This window comes from Oncorhynchus gorbuscha, linkage group LG06 (genome assembly GCF_021184085.1).
Source record: "Oncorhynchus gorbuscha isolate QuinsamMale2020 ecotype Even-year linkage group LG06, OgorEven_v1.0, whole genome shotgun sequence".
Taxonomy (NCBI): domain Eukaryota; kingdom Metazoa; phylum Chordata; class Actinopteri; order Salmoniformes; family Salmonidae; genus Oncorhynchus; species Oncorhynchus gorbuscha.
The window spans coordinates 87,908,781-87,925,895 of record NC_060178.1 but is presented as its reverse complement, the minus strand read 5'-3'; the positions used below and the strand labels follow the sequence as shown (position 1 = coordinate 87,925,895).

At 46.3% G+C, this 17,115-nt stretch overlaps 1 protein-coding gene across 1 annotated transcript; it reads left to right on the top strand.

Annotated features, from left to right (window-relative positions):
• The first annotated feature begins 7,458 nt into the window (after positions 1–7,458).
• On the top strand, positions 7,459–9,446 carry LOC124037287 (dual specificity protein phosphatase 13-like). The gene is made up of 3 exons (XM_046351987.1): positions 7,459–8,049; positions 8,377–8,594; positions 9,016–9,446. The coding sequence occupies exons 1-3, from the start codon at positions 7,898–7,900 to the stop codon at positions 9,219–9,221; spliced, it is 576 nt and encodes a 191-aa protein (XP_046207943.1). The 5' UTR covers positions 7,459–7,897; the 3' UTR covers positions 9,222–9,446.
• The last annotated feature ends 7,669 nt before the right edge of the window (positions 9,447–17,115 follow it).

The window sequence follows — 17,115 nt, the reverse complement described above, 5'->3', positions numbered from 1 at the left end:
AAGGCTTCTTCGGGGGATGGAGGTCTCCCCCTCCAGGATCAGATCTATTCAGAGCCCTGAGGATGAGGAGGTCACAGAACCCAGACTAAAACTCCCACTTTGGCTGGAGAAGGTGCCCATGTACTCGTGGACCGAGCATGCTCCGTTGAGACCAGCTTCCTGGGTTATCTTTTTTTAAATGATTATTTCAGAAGATGAATGTGGAAGTAGAGATACTGGGGTAAAGGAGCAAGATAAATAAATAAATACAGTATGGAGATGAGGTAGATAGATGGGCTGTTTACAGATTAACTTTGTACATGTGCAGTGATCTGTGAGCTTCTCTGACAGCTGGTGCTTAAAACTAGTGGGGGAGATATGAGTCTCCAGCTTCAGTGATTTTTGCAATTCGTTCCAGTCATTGGCAGGAGAGAACTGGAAGGAAAGGCGACCAAAGGAGGAATTGGTTTTGGTGGTGACCAGTGAGATATACCTGCTGAAGCGCGTGCTACGAGTGGGTACTGCTATGGTGACCAGTGAGCTGAGATAAGGCGGGGCTTTATCTAGCAAAGAGTTGTAGATAACCTGTAGCCAGCGGGTTTGGCGACGAGTATGAAGCGAGGGCCAACCAACGATAGCGTACAGGTCGCAGTGGTGGGTAGTGTATCGGGCTTTGGTGACAAAACGGATGGCACAAGTCGAGGATCGGTAGGATGGTCAGTTTTACGAGGGTATGTTTGGCAGCATGAGTGAAGGATGCATTGTTGCGATATAGGAAGCCGATTCTAAATTCAATTTTGGATTGGAGATGCTTAATGTGAGTCTGGAAGGAGAGTTTACAGTCTAACCAGACACCAAGGTATTTGTTGTTGTCCACGTTTTCTAAGTCAGAGCCGTCCAGAGTAGTGATGCTGAACGGGCGGGCAAGTGCGGGCAGTGATCAATTGAATAGCATGCATTTAGTTTTACTTGCACTTAAGAGCAGTTGGAGGCCACAGAAGGAGAGTTGTATGGCATTGAGTTGTATGGCATTAAAATAGAACTTGGTTGTATTTTAGATGCTTGGTGCACTGCAAGTCCCACCTCTCCCATCTACTCATTGTTTTTTACAAGCATATACCTACTTCAGTGATTGAAAAACGAACAAGGTCCACACTCCAGTCCAGTTGGTGGTGGTAATGCACCTTAAAAGTGGTTGCCAACTGCCATATAAAATCGACCGAATAACAAGAGTGAACGAGGAGAGATTAATCAAAGAAAACAAACTAGGTTTCACCTTTTATCTGTGGATTGTCAGAGTATAGAACGCACAATTTTCTGTGACTCAAAATGAGTCAGAATTCTACGAAGAAAAGTAAAAAAGTAACATATGCATCAGGCAAAATAACAACCCATGTTTATCTCCCAGGACAAATTAGCTAGCTAAATGTCCATGAATGTTTTATATGTGTAGAAATACAAATGTGTCATGCAACAATTTCAAAGATTTGACTGAGTTACAGTTCATATAAGGACATCAGTCAATTGAAATAAATTCATTAGGCCCTAATCTATGAATTTCACATCACTGGGAATTCAGATATGCATCTGTTGGTCACATATAACTTTTTTTAAATGGTAGGGGCGCGGATCAGAAAACCAGTCAGTATCTGGTGTAACCACCATTTGCCTCATGCAGCGCGACACATCTCCTTCCCATTGAGTTGATCAGGCTGTTGATTGCAGTCTGTATCCCAACATTTGTTGATTGCAGTCTGTGAAATGTTCTCCCACTCCTCTTCAATGTGTGTGTGAAGTTGCTGGATATTGGCGGGAAATGGAACACACTGTCGTACATGTCGATCGAGAGCATCCCAACATGCTCAATGGGTGAAATGTCTGTTGAGTATGCAGGCCATAGAAGAATTTGGACATTTTCATCTTCCAGGAATTGTGTACAGATCACTGCAACATTTTATTATTAACATTTTTATTATAAATAAATCAAATATAAAACAAAACACACATCACGACAAGAGAGACAACACAACACTACAGAAAGAGAGACCCAAGACAACAACATAGCAAGGCAGCAACAAATGACAACACAGCATGGTAGCAACACAACATGGTAGCAGCACAAAACATGATAAAAACATTATTTGGCACAGACAACAGCAGAACGGGCAAGAAGGTAGAGACAACAATACATCAAGCAAAGCAGCCACAACTGTCTGTAAGAGTGTCCATGATTGAGTCTTTGAATGAAGAGATTGAGATAAAACTGTACAGTTTGAGTGTTTGTTGCAGCTCGTTCCAGTCGCTAGCTGCAGTAAACTAAAAAGACAAGTGACCCAGGGATGTGTGTGTGCTTTGGGGACTGGCAGAACGGGTGTTGTATGTGGAGGATGAGGGCTGCAGTAGATATCTCAGATGAGGGGGAGTGTTTTATAAATAAGCATCAACCAGTGGGTCTTGTGATGGGTATACAGCGATGACCAGTTTACAGAAGAGTACAGAGATGTGTCCTATAAGGAGCATTGTTGCCAAATCTGATGGCTGAATGATAAAGAACATCTAGCCGCTCGAGAGCACCTGCCGATCTATAAATTACATCTCCGTAATCTAGCATGGGTAGGATGGTCATCCGAATCAGGGTTAGTTTGGCAGCTGGGGTGAAAGAGGCCCGGGTGACAGGTGAGGCGAGAGGAGTGCCCCCACAGAAGGACCTGAGTCCTCACTGCCTTGGGGACAAACAACCGATTGGCAGGACCTCCTTTCGGGTCCGGTTCAATAGCTTGAGCTCGTCTCACGGTATCCTCAACTTGCCACGAGATCGGAGCCACGATCTTAGCAGCAGGAAGGACAGGCATGTCCGTGTCATCTCGAATGGCAGGAGCGTAGACTCGGGACAGGGCATCCGGTTTGAGATTCTTCGACCCGGGCCGATAGGTGAGGATAAACTGGAATCGATTGAAGAAAAGAGACCATCTAGCTTGTCTAGAGTTCAACCGCTTCGCCTGCTGGATATACTCCAGATTTTTGTGGTCCGTAAGCACTTGAAACGGGTGAGAAGCCCCCTCGAGCCAGTGTCTCCATTCCTTCAATGACATCTTAACCGCTAGGAGTTCACGATCCCCCTCATCGTAGTTCCTCTCAGCCGGGGTAAGCCGGTGTGAGAAGAAAGCGCACGGATGAAGCTTCTTGTCTTCACCCCTCTGAGACAGGACAGCTCCAACACCAACCTCTGAGGCGTCTACCTCCACCACAAACGGTTCATCCGTAGTCGGTAGTATCAGGATGGGAGCAGAGAGGATGCGCTGCTTGAGTCCTTGGAAGGCCGGCTCAGCTTCTCTTCCCCACAAAAACCTTGCATTGCCACCCTTGGTTAAAGCTGAGAGGGGCTGCCACCAAGCTGAAGTTCTTGATGAAGTTGCGGTAAAAGTTAGTGAGGCCCAGGAAACGCTGAACTTCCTTAACGGATTTGGGGATGGGCCAATCCGCTACCGCCCCTACCTTCCTGGGGTCCATTTGGACTCGACCGGGTTCCACTACAAATCCCAGGAATTGTACTCGGGATGAATGGAATTCACATTTTTCCGGCTTAACGTACAGATGGCTGTCTAGGAGGCGTTTGAGTACTTGTCTGACATGGTTTGTGTGTTCTTGAAGAGAGCTTGAAAAGATGAGGATGTCATCCAAGTAAACAAACACAAATATGTTAAGCATATCCCTAAGCACATCATTTATGAGCGCTTGGAACACCGCTGGGGCGTTGGTCAGGCCGAAGGGCATCACCAAGTATTCATAGTGACCAGTAGGCGTGTTGAAAGCGGTCTTCCACTCGTCACCAGGTCTGATCCGCACAAGATGGTATGCGTTCCGCAGGTCAAGCTTATTGAAAACAACTGCTTCCTGGGGCAGCTCGAAGGCTGTGGCCATAAGGGGTAGCGGGTAACGGTTACGGACGGTTATCCGGTAGTCGATGCAAGGACGTAATCCACCGTCTTTATTGGCCACAAAGAAAAACCCTGCTCCCGCCGGGGAGGTGGATGGACGCATGAGGCCTGCTTCCAGAGCGTCCTTGATGTAGGTATCCATAGCAGCTCGTTTGGGTGGAGATAGGGAAAAGATCCGACCCCTGGGGTGGCAAGTGCCCGGAAACAGTTCGATGGGGCAATCATAAGGTCTATGGGGTGGTAGCATGGTGGCCCTCTGTTTGCTAAATACCAGTTTGAGGTCATGGTAACACTCGGGAACTCGGGTCAGGTCGATGGATTCTAAAGACTCGGGAGTAGAACTCGGGGAATTCGGGAAAATACAAGTAGCTTGGCACGTAGGACCCCACTGCTTGATAGTGCCCACAGACCAGTCGATGTGAGGGTTATGGCTGTGAAGCCATAAGGTAAGGTATCCAAGGACGAGAGGGAACTCGGAACAGGAGATCAAATGAAAGTTCATCAATTCCTGGTGTTGTGAAACTGAAAGTCGCAAGGAGGTAGTGACATGAGTGACAAGTCCTGATCCCAAAGGGCTTCCATCCAATGTAGTAACCCTCATGGGGTCACTTAGAGGTTCAGAGGGAACGCCATTCTCATTCGCCCAGACACCATCCATGAAGTTACCTGCGGCTCCAGAGTCTACCAAGGCTTGAAGGTGAAGCTTGTGGTTGTCCCAGGAAAGGGTGACTGGAATGAGCAGACGGGAGTTGGAGGTTATGTTTCCCGTTACAGTTCCCCCCGGTCTGTACGGGACAGAGCGTTTCCCTGGAGCCCGGGACACGTGGAACGGAAATGGCCCGGTTTGCCGCAATATAGACAGCGTCGCTCCCTCATCCGGCGCTCTCTCAGCCTGGGAGATGCGTCCAATCTGCATGGGTTCCGGTGGAGCCAGCGAGGATAAAGGTGGGGACTCGGAGCTGGGACTGATAGGGGCTAGAGGTCTACGGTTGAGTTCTCTCTCTCTCAGACGCTGGTCAATGCGTGAGGCCAACTTGATCAGGGACTCGAGATTGTCCGGTGGTTCCCGAGTGGCCAGTTCATCTTGGATAGTGTCGGAAAGGCCTTTCAGAAAGCACACCGTGAGCGCCTCGTTGTTCCAGCCACTCGCTGCTGCCACCGCGCGGAACTGGATGGCATAGTCCGTCACGCTACGCCGACCTTGGTGGAGAGTCAGGAGCAGTTTGGCTGAGTCAGGACCACTGTTTGGGCCTTGAAACACTCGTTTGAATTCCTCAGCAAAGGCAGAGTAGCTGGCACAGCAGGAACTATGGGCATCCCACACAGCAGTAGCCCAGGCCTGGGCATTTTCCGACAGCAGGGTGATGATATATGCGATCTTAGACCGGTCGGTGAGGAACGACGAGGGTTGCAGCTCGAAGGAGAGAGAACATTGGGTGAGAAACCCTTTACAAGCACTTGGATCACCTGAGAACCGTTGGGGAGGTGGAAGACGAGGTTCAGCCAGAGGGTTAACTGCCATGGGTACGTGAATCTGAGGTACTGGGACGGGAACTGTTGCCGGGGTAAGTCGATCAGATATCTGCTTTATGGAAGTCAGCATCTCCGACAGAAGATGAGAATGTCTAGCCTTTAAGGCCTCTTGTTGAACCAGGGCGGCTTCGTGGCGTTGGACAGTCTCCTGGTGGTGGGACAGCATGGCAACAAGGTCCTGGGAACTGGCTGCCTCTGGGTTCATTTTTGGCTCTGTGTTTCTGTCAGGACCCGGTTTCGAACCCGGGTCTCCGGAGTGAGAAACAGTCACTTAACCAACTGAGCCACGAATAGTCGGCAGAAACCAGAAGATGAGGCAGACACAGCAGTACTTGAGACGGTGTATTTAATGAAGTAAAAAGTGAAGTTCTTCAGGAAAACATGTAACTCCACAACCTCAAAAGGAATTCCACAAGAACAAAGGTAATCCTCCAAGACAAAAAGGTAAATCCACAAGGTGGAAGATATAGCATAAAAAGCCTCAAAAGATACTCAAAAATAAATAAACAAGAACAAAAAACAGAATTCCACAAGAGAGTCTACCGGGATCAACAAGAGTTCACAGAGTACTAGGGCTGGGTGCTAACATACAAACACAGAGCAAAGAACTGAGGAAAACAAAGGGTTTAAATACAATCAGGGGAAACGAGGCACAGGTGCAAATAATAATGGGGATCAAGGGAAAACAAAAGGTCAAAAGGCACAATGGGGGCATCTAGTGACCAAAAACCGGAACAACCCTGGCCAAATCCTGACACTAACTCTAAATCTATCTATTTAAAAAAAAACATGCTGAAACATGAGGTGATGACGGAGGATGAATGGCACTCCTCTGTTCTCATCCTCCTAGATCTATCCACTGCCTTCGACACCGTGAACCATCAGATCCTCCTCTCCACCCTCTCAGGGCTGGTCATCTCGGGCTCTGCACACTCTTGGATTGCATCCTACCTGGCAAGCTGCTTCTACCAGGTGACGAGGAGAGGATCTGTGTCTGTACCACGGCTCGGTGTCCGCCAGGGCTCGGTTCTAGGCCCTCTCCTCTTCTCTCTATACACCAAGTCCCTCAGCTCCGTTATATCCTCACATGGTCTCTACTATCATTGCTATGCGGATGACACTCAACTGCTTTTCACCTTCCCTCAGTGGTGACACGCATCTCTGCGTGACTGGCAGATATCTCAACTTGGACGTCTGCCGACCGCCTCAAGCTCAACAGGAACTGCCCCTCCCTACCTTCAGGCTATGCTCAAACCCTACACCCCAACCCGAACACTCCGTTCTGCCACCTCAGGTCTCTTGGCCCTCCCAGCCTTACGGGAGGACAGCTCCCACTCAGCCCAGTCCAAGCTTTTCTCTGTCCTGGCACCAAAATGGTCAATACAGCATATGGAAACTTGGAATCACTCATGTCATGAACGCTGCCCATAGGAGGCAGCACTGCCTATGGAGCCATGTTTTATACGGGTCAACAGTGGACTACCATGAAGTGCCTACTGATGATTCACCATCTTTTGACATTTCACCGTATTTCTATTCCTCTGCCAATTACATCCAAGATGCACTAAACACAGCAGGTGTTAGATAAGCATAGCCATCCCATTTAGTATTTTACTGTCATTAGACTTTGCATAAGGCCTGTTTTCCTCTCCACTATAAAAGGGCTTGACATTCACCTTTTAAGCCACTCATCCTTCTAATATAACCTGTAGGACAGATTTCTAACTGTCCGAAAGCTCAAGTTACCAGATATATATTTTTAAACACCATTGTCCAAATAGGTGACTGAAAATTGTGTTTTATTGTATGATGCAAGAAACCACTTTACAAAATACAATTCATTATTATCATTGTTATTACCATACAGAGAATCAAACAGAAATGCAGGCTACCCTCTGCCTACTGGCCTCTTTACATATTCAAGCCTGTCTCAAAATACAACACTGCCTCTTTAAGACAAAAAAAGATCCTTACCTAACCTGCACATGATGCCTAGAAATGGAACTAGGAAGCAATCACCCCCACATTGCTGACCAAAATAAGCTATAACTTGGTTAATAACTTGCTAACTAGCAAACCATCAAGAAATGGCTACTGTAAACGTGGCTCTGCGCTCTGAAAGATCGCAAGTCAGAGTAATTATCCTCAGTCTTGATCTTGTAAAGTTCGATTTGTTTTGTTGCATTGAAAGGAACTGATATTATGTTGATTCGATCACAGTTCCCACATTCTAAGAGAAACGTTGATATGAAGATAGTTTACACTAATGCGGCAACTCTAGTGAAGGTCATTCTGCGTCTCTGTTGGCTGGCAATTCTTCTGTGTGTAAGAGGAGCTGCGTGACCGTGCACGCAGTTAGAGGGAACATTGGACTCAGGCAAGTCCTACCATTGATATGGTATTATTGTAAAAAATGATGTCCATTGTCCAGCACTGAGGGGACAGTCATGTCCAAGGTGTCAACAACAACTGTTCAGGAAGGATGTGGTTCCTCCTCTGACACTCCATCTGTGAAGGACTTGGTGAAGATTCTCTTTGGTGGCAAAAGATTTGGCAACCCAGTGGATGAAGTTTGGACTAACCTTTTCATTGGGGACATGTAAGTCATGCAGTATTATTCCTTCACAAATTGCCCTTTACAAGCTAACTGAATTGCATGTGAATAATAATCTTATTTGTAGCTTAGTTGTTAGAGCATGGGCTTGCAAAGGAGTATAGTGGGTTCGATTTCTGGGACCACCCATATGTAAAAGAATGGATGCACACATAATGGTAAGCCACTTTGGATAAACGACTCTGGTAAATGACATTTTATTATTACACAGCTTATTGTAATTATTTTACAATGTTTCTCTCAATGTTTACAAGGGATTTCGGAAGAACATACTATGAAAGAAATATATGAGATTCCGTTTTTTTTCTGCAGGTCTGTAGCCAATGATCGATACAGCATATGGAAACTTGGAATCACTCATGTCCTGAATGCTGCCCATGGGAGGCAGCACTGCCTAGGGAGCCACACTTTCTACGGGTCAACAGTGGACTACCATGGAGTGCCTGCTGACGATTCACCATCTTTTGACATTTCACTGTATTTCTATTCCTCTGCCGATTACATCCAAGATGCACTAAACACAGCAGACGGTAGGCAAGCATAGCCATCCCATTTAGTATTTTACAGTCATTAGATTTTGCATATAGGGCCGGTTTCACAAACACATATTAAACCTAGTCTTGGACTCAAAGGTTTATTCTTAATCTGTCTCTCGGAAAACTGGCCCATAAAGTATGTCTCACAATATCAGTTTTACGCCAAAATGTAAGCCTTTCTGTATACCCAGTTAATTAAATAATCACATCTATGCAGAAACAGAATTCTCCTTTTCCTTTATTTTCCGAGATAGTCACCTGTTGAAGTGTCCTGGTGTAAGGAATGTTTTTTGATCAGATGGGCCACTTTAATTAATACTTTGAAGTGCTATCCTCTTGGGATACAATGTACATCCTGCTGTATATGTTTTTACCCAAATACATTTTATTAAACTTTTTTTTCCCTCGTCCACAGCCAGGATCCTGGTCCACTGTGCTGTAGGTGTGAGTAGGTCTGCTTCTCTGGTGCTGGCCTACTTGATGATCCATCACCATTACTCCTTGCTAGATGCCATCACAAAGGTCAAAGAGCACAGGTGGATCTTTCCAAATACAGGATTCCTAAAACAACTCAGAGCGTTGGATACGAAACTGCACACAAAGAAACAGGAGAAGAGGTGAATATGAAGACAGGTCAACATTATACTACAAAGATCACTGAGACACTAAAAGTCAACACTTTTAAACTGATGAAATGTCAATTTCTTAATAAGCTCTGTCTGCACAAGGCAATTCGATTTCTGATTTTGACTGTTGACTTTTCACTGGAAATAAAATAGTTTGTTTGTCTTTTTAATATATTATATTTGACTGATTTACAATAAATAGGCAGCACTGTGTCTCAAATGTCTTTCTGTTCCTGTCAACACTCTACTGTTTACTGTAGAAAACATTTGCACTTCAACATTTGTCCATAATGATGTGTAAAATGATCCGTGCTTAATCTCTGTTTGTAGTTTATTGAATTAAGATTCTCAATTTGAGTCCCAAATGGCACCCTATTCCCTATATACTGCACTACTTTTGATCAGGGCCCATATGGCTCTGGTCAAAAGTAGTCCCATTTGGGATGCACCCCCAGAGTGGTGTTAAGGGCAGAATCACAGTTCCAATTTACAGAGGAGCTTTTTGAAGCAATTAAATATAGTTGAAGTCGGAGGTTTACATACACTTAGGTTGGAGTCATTAAAACTTGTTGCTTGGAAAATTCCAGAAAATTATGTAATGGCTTTAGAAGCGTCTGATAGGCTAATTGACATAATTTGAGTCAATTGGAGGTTTAACTGTGGATGTATTTCAAGGCCTACCTTTAAACTCAGTGCCTCTTTGCTTGACATCATGGGAAAATCAAAAGAAATCAGCCAAGGCCTCAGAAAGAAAATTGTAGACCCCCTCAAGTCTGGTTCATCCTTGGGAACAATTTCCAAACGCCTGAAGGTACCACGTTCATCTGTACAAACAATAGTACGCAAGTATAAACACCATTAGACCACGCAGCCGTCATACAGCTCAGGAAGGAGACGTCTTCTGTCTCCTAGAGATGAACGTACTTTGATACGAAAAGTGCAAATGAATCCCAGAACATCAGCAAAGGACCTTGTGAAGATGCTGGAGGAAACAGGTACAAAAGTATCTACAGTGGGGCAAAAAAGTATTTAGTCAGCCACCAATTGTGCAAGTTCTCCCACTTAAAAGGATGAGAGAGGCCTGTAATTTTAATCATAGGTACACTTCAACTATGACAGACAAAATGAGAAAAGAAATTCCAGAAAATCACATTGTAGGATTTTTAATTAATTTATTTGCAAATTATGGTGGAAAATAAGTATTTGGTCAATAACAAAAGTTTATCTCAATACTTTGTTATATACCCTTTGTTGGCAATGACAGAGGTCAAACGTTTTCTGTAAGTCTTCACAAGGTTTTCACACACTGTTGCTGGTATATTGGCACATTCCTCCATGCATATCTCCTCTAGAGCAGTGATGTTTTGGGGCTGTTGCTGTCATGTTTTGTCATATATTGTCTTGTCCTTGTGCTTTCCCTTCTGTTCGTTTCCCCCTGCTGGTCTTGTTGGGGTTCGTTCCCTCTTTCTGTCCCTCTCTCTCCCCCTCCCTCTCTCACTCTCCCGCTCTCTCTTCTCTCTATCGTTCCGTTCCTGCTCCCAGCTGTTCCTATTCCCCTAATCAATCATTTAGTCTTCCCACACCTGTTCCCGATCCTTTTCCCTGATTAGAGTCCCTATTTCTCTCCTTGTTTCCCGTACCTGCCCTGTCGGATCCTCATTTATAATTCACCGTGCTGTGTCTATGTTTTGCCCTGTCGTGTCGTGTTTCCCTCAGATGCTGCGTGGTGAGCAGGTGTCTGAGTCTGCTAGGTTCAAGTGCCTTCCCGAGGCAACCTGCAGTTCTCGATCAAGTCTCCAGTCTGTTCTCGTCTTTACGTGTAGTATTATGCTTTTTGTTTTGTAAAGTTTATTCTGGATTAAATACTCTGTTTTCGCCAAGTCGCTTTTGGGTCCTCATTCACCTGCATGACAGTTGCTGGCTGGGCAACACGGACTTTCAACTCCCTCCAAAGATTTTCTATGGGGTTGAGATCTGGAGACTGGCTAGGCCACTCCAGGACCTTGACATGCTTCTTACGAAGCCACTCCTTCGTTGCCCGGACGGTGTGTTTGGGATCATTGTCATGCTGAAAGACTGCTGATGGAAGGAGGTTTTCACTCAGAATCTCACGATACATGGCCCCATTCATTCTTTCCTTTACATGGATCACTCGTCCTGGTCCCTTTGCAGAAAAACAGAAAAACAGCCCCAAAGCATGATGTTTCCACCCCATCTCCCAATCTTCTTCTGGATCATCCACATTCTCTCTAGCAAACTTCAGACGGGCCTGGACATGTACTGGCTTAAGCAGGGGGACACGTCTGGCACTGCAGGATTTGAGTCCCTGGCGGTGTAGTGTGTTACTGATGGTAGGCTTTGTTACGTTGGTCCCAGCTCTCTGCAGGTTATTCACTTGGTCCCCCTGTGTGGTTCTGGGATTTTTGCTCACCATTCTTGTGATCATTTTGACCCCACGGGGTGAGATCTTGCATGGAGGCCCAGATCGAGGGAGATTATCAGTGGTCTTGTATGACTTCCATTTCCTAATAATTGCTCCCACAGTTGATTTCTTCAAACCAAGCTGCTTACATATTGCAGATTCAGTCTTCCCAGCCCGGTGCAGGTCTACAATTTTGTTTCTGGTGTCCTTTGACTGCTCTTTGGTCTTGGCCATAGTGGAGTTTGGAGTGTGACTGTTTGCGGTTGTAGACAGGTGTCTTTTATACTGATAACAAGTTCAAACAGGTGCCATTAATACAGGTAACGAGTGGAGGACAGAGGAGCCTCTTAAAGAAGAGTTACAGGTCTGTGAGAGACAGAAATCTTGCTTGTTTGTAGGTGACCAAATACTTATTTTCCACCATAAATTCATAAAAAATCCTACAATGTGATTTTCTGGATTTTTTCCCCCTCATTTTGTCATAGTTGGAGTGTACCTATGATGAAAATTACAGACCTCTCTCATCTTTTTAAGTGGGAGAACTTGCACAATTGGTGGCTGACTAAATACTTTTTTTGCCCCACTGTATGTAAAATGTGTATGCAAAATGTGTATGTAAAATGTAAATGCATATGTCAAATATATGTATATGTAGCAGAAAATCTGTAATTTTTTGTTAAAAAAGATAGGTGTTCTCCGAAGAGGGTGGATGGGTAAAAAAAAAAATTGAAAAAAAATAATAATATCAGCATGCTCAATGCCAAGAGTCAGCTGCCACCCACCATTGTTTCAGGAAAAAGCTGGATAAATTGAATCACTCTCAAATTACATTTACATTTACATTTAAGTCATTTAGCAGACGCTCTTATCCAGAGCGACTTACAAATTGGTGCATTCACCTTATGACATCCAGTGGAACAGTCACTTTACAATAGTGCATCTAAATCTTAAAGGGGGGGGGGTGAGAGGGATTACTTATCCTATCCTAGGTATTCCTTAAAGAGGTGGGGTTTCAGGTGTCTCCGGAAGGTGGTGATTGACTCCGCTGTCCTGGCGTCGTGAGGAGTTTGTTCCACCATTGGGGGCCAGCGCAGCGAACAGTTTTGACTGGGCTGAGCGGGAGCTGTACTTCCTCAGTGGTAGGGAGGCGAGCAGGCCAGAGGTGGATGAACGCAGTGCCCTTGTTTGGGTGTAGGGCCTGATCAGAGCCTGGAGGTGCTGAGGTGCCGTTCCCCTCACAGCTCCGTAGGCAAGCACCATGGTCTTGTAGCGGATGCGAGCTTCAACTGGAAGCCAGTGGAGAGAACGGAGGAGCGGGGTGACGTGAGAGAACTTGGGAAGGTTGAACACCAGACGGGCTGCGGCGTTCTGGATGAGTTGAAGGGGTTTAATGGCACAGGCAGGGAGCCCAGCCAACAGCGAGTTGCAGTAATCCAGACGGGAGATGACAAGTGCCTGGATTAGGACCTGCACCGCTTCCTGTGTGAGGCAGGGTCGTACTCTGCGGATGTTGTAGAGCATGAACCTACAGGAACGGGTCACCGCCTTGATGTTGGTTGAGAACGACAGGGTGTTGTCCAGGATCACGCCAAGGTTCTTGGCGCTCTGGGAGGAGGACACAATGGAGGTTCAGCTTGAGGTGGTGATCCGTCATCCACACTGATATGTCTGCCAGACATGCAGAGATGCGATTCGCCACCTGGTCGTCAGAAGGGGGAAAGGAGAAGATTAATTGTGTGTCGTCTGCATAGCAATGATAGGAGAGACCATGTGAGGTTATGACAGAGCCAAGTGACTTGGTGTAAAGCGAGAATAGGAGAGGGCCAAGAACAGAGCCCTGGGGGGACACCAGTGGTGAGAGCGTGTGGTGAGGAGACAGATTCTCGCCACGCCACCTGGTAGGAGCGGCCTGTCAGGTAGGACGCAATCCAAGCGTGGGCCGCACCGGAGATGCCCAACTCGGAGAGGGTGGAGAGGAGGATCTGATGGTTCACAGTATCGAAGGCAGCCGATAGATCTAGAAGGATGAGAGCAGAGGAGAGAGAGTTAGCTTTAGCAGTGCGGAGCGCCTCCATGATACAGAGGAGAGCAGTCTCAGTTGAATGACTAGTCTTGAAACCTGACTGATTTGGATCAAGAAGGTCATTCAGAGAGAGATAGCGGGAGAGCTGGCCAAGGACGGCACGTTCAAGAGTTTTGGAGAGAAAAGAAAGAAGGGATACTGGTCTGTAATTGTTGACATCGGAGGGATCGAGTGTAGGTTTTTTCAGAAGGGGTGCAACTCTCGCTCTCTTGAAGACGGAAGGGACGTAGCCAGCGGTCAGGGATGAGTTGATGAGCGAGGTGAGGTAAGGGAGAAGGCCTCTGGAAATGGTCTGGAGAAGAGAGGAGGGGATAGGGTCAAGCGGGCAGGTTGTTGGGCGGCCGGCCGTCACAAGACGCGAGATTTCATCTGGAGAGAGAGGGGAGAAAGACGTCAGAGCACAGGGTAGGGCAGTGTGAGCAGAACCAGCGGTGTCGTTTGACTTAGCAAACGAGGATCGGATGTCGTCGACCTTCTTTTCAAAATGGTTGACGAAGTCATCTGCAGAGAGGGAGGAGGGGGGGAGGATTCAGGAGGGAGGAGGATTCAGGAGGGAGGAGAAGGTGGCAAAGAGCTTCCTAGGGTTAGAGGCAGATGCTTGGAATTTAGCGTGGTAGAAAGTGGCTTTAGCAGCAGAGACAGAGGAGGAAAATGTAGAGAGGAGGGAGTGAAAGGATGCCAGGTCCGCAGGGAGGCGAGTTTTCCTCCATTTCTGCTCGGCTGCCCGGAGCCCTGTTCTGTGAGCTCGCAATGAGTCATCGAGCCACGGAGCGGGAGGGGAGGACCGAGCCGACCTGGAGGATAGGGGACATAGAGAGTCAAAGGATGCAGAGAGGGAGGAGAGGAGGGTTGAGGAGGCAGAATCAGGAGATAGGTTGGAGAAGGTTTGAGCGGAGGGAAGAGATGATAGGATGGAAGAGGAGAGAGTAGCGGGGGAGAGAGAGCGAAGGTTGGGACGGCGCGATACCATCCGAGTAGGGGCAGTGTGGGAGGTGTTGGATGAGAGCGAGAGGGAAAAGGATACAAGGTAGTGGTCGGAGACTTGGAGGGGAGTTGCAATGAGGTTAGTGGAAGAACAGCATCTAGTAAAGATGAGGTCGAGCGTATTGCCTGCCTTGTGAGTAGGGGGGGAAGGTGAGAGGGTGAGGTCAAAAGAGGAGAGGAGTGGAAAGAAGGAGGCAGAGAGGAAAGAGTCAAAGGTTGACGTGGGGAGGTTAAAGTCGCCCAGAACTGTGAGAGGTGAGCCGTCCTCAGGAAAGGAGCTTATCAAGGCATCAAGCTCATTGATGAACTCTCCGAGGGAACCTGGAGGGCTATAAATGATAACGATGGTAAGCTTGAAAGGGATGGTAACTGTGACAGCATGGAATTCAAAGGAGGCGATAGACAGATGGGTAAGGGGAGAAAGAGAGAATGACCACTTGGGAGAGATGAGGATCCCGGTGCCACCACCCCGCTGACCAGAAGCTCTCGGGGTGTGCGAGAACACGTGGGCGGACGAAGAGAGAGCAGTAGGAGTAGCAGTGTTGTCTGTGGTGATCCATGTTTCCGTCAGTGCCAAGAAGTCGAGGGACTGGAGGGAGGCATAGGCTGAGATGAACTCTGCCTTGTTGACCGCAGATTGGCAGTTCCAGAGGCTACCGGAGACCTGGAACTCCACGTGGGTCGTGCGCGCTGGGACCACCAGAGTAGGGTGTGGAGCGTTTGTATGGTCTGTGCAGAGAGGAGAGAACAGGGATAAACAGACACATAGTTGACAGGCTACAGAAGAGGCTACGCTAATGCAAAGGAGATTGGAATGACAAGTGGACTACACGTCTCGGATGTTCATAAAGTTAAGCTACGTAGCAAGAATCTTATTGACTAAAATGATTAAAATGATACAGTACTGCTGAAGTAGGCTAGCTGGCAGTGGGTGCGTTGTTGACACTACACTAATCAAGTCATTCCGTTGAGTGTAATAGTTTCTGCAGTGTTGCTATTCGGGGGCTAGCTGGCTAGCTAGCAGTGTTGTTTACGTTACGTTGCGTTAAAAGAACGACAATAGCTGGCTAGCTAACCTAGAAAATCGCTCTAGACTACACAATTATCTTTGATACAAAGACGGCTATGTAGCTAGCTATGTAGCTAGCTACGATCAAACAAATCAAACCGTTGTACTGTAATGAAATGAAGGGAAAATGTGATACTACCTGTGAATGCAACCGGGTTGTTGAGTTCTATTCAGAAGACGTTGGCTAGCGTTGGCTAGCTAGCAGAGTCTCCTACGTTAAGGACGACAAATAGCTGGCTAGCTAACCTCGGTAAATTAAGATAATCACTCTAAGACTACACACTCTAAACCTAAACAACACAATTATCTTGGATACGAAGATACGAAGACAGCAAAGACAGCTATGTAGCTAGCTAACACTACACTAATCAAGTCGTTCAGTTGAGTGTAATAGTTTTCCCAGTGCAGCTAATCAGTGGACGTTAGCTAGCTGGCTAGTGAAGACTACGTTAGGACGGCGAAATACGATAATTACGCAATTATCTTTGATACAAAGACGGCTATGTAGCTAGCTGAGAAGAAATTGCTAAGATTAGACAAATGAAACCGTTGTGCTATAATGAAATATAATGAAATGTAATGAAAAAGTTATACTACCCGCGGGAGCGAAGTGCCGATGCGACCACATAGACAGAGCTAGTTTTATAGTTGTAAGCATGTTGTGAGGCTATACAATCTTTGTTTACATTTACAATGTTTACAAACATAGGAGTAAAATAAGTTATATTTTGGATAACACAGTTAAACTAAGCTCACGAGGCATTTATAAGTTATATTCGTCAATAATCATTAATACTACATTGGATATCGTTCCAGGCAGACTAATAAAGATAACGTCCATGTGCAACATGTATTTTAGAACTACATCTAGATTTGTCAAAACGACCTCAACCCAGTCCCACAGTCCTTGGAAAGCACATTAAATAGTTATACATTAACTACTTCCAAAAGTCTTACCTTTCAGAATGACATTACACTGGCTCCTCTCAGAGAGCCTCTTCACCAGAGGACAGGAAGTATGGGATTTATGTGACAGCCAGGCAGGCAGCCTCTCTCTCTCTGCAAATGGACCTTAAATGAGCAAAGGCAATGAATTGTGGACCCTATATTTAGCTCTCTGAAAGGAATAGAAATGCCACAAGTTGAGACGGGCAGTCATGTTTGATATTAATAAGACGGAGGCCTCTCACTAATCCCTCTACATCACATTGTTTTCTCTGCTCTTCTCATCTTCTCACTTCTCCTCTCCAGGGAAGGTTCTCATGCATTGTATTATGGGTATGAGCAGATCGTCTACCTTAGTGTTGGCGTACCACATGTTGTATCATCAC

Bases quoted from the DNA above. Each gene is read 5' to 3' on its own strand.
- LOC124037287 (XM_046351987.1), top strand. From the start codon at position 7,898: ATGTCCAAGGTGTCAACAACAACTGTTCAGGAAGGATGTGGTTCCTCC. The intron at 8,050-8,376 runs GTAAGTCATGCA...TTTTTTCTGCAG, and splicing joins AACCTTTTCATTGGGGACAT to GTCTGTAGCCAATGATCGAT. The intron at 8,595-9,015 runs GTAGGCAAGCAT...CCTCGTCCACAG, and splicing joins TGCACTAAACACAGCAGACG to CCAGGATCCTGGTCCACTGT.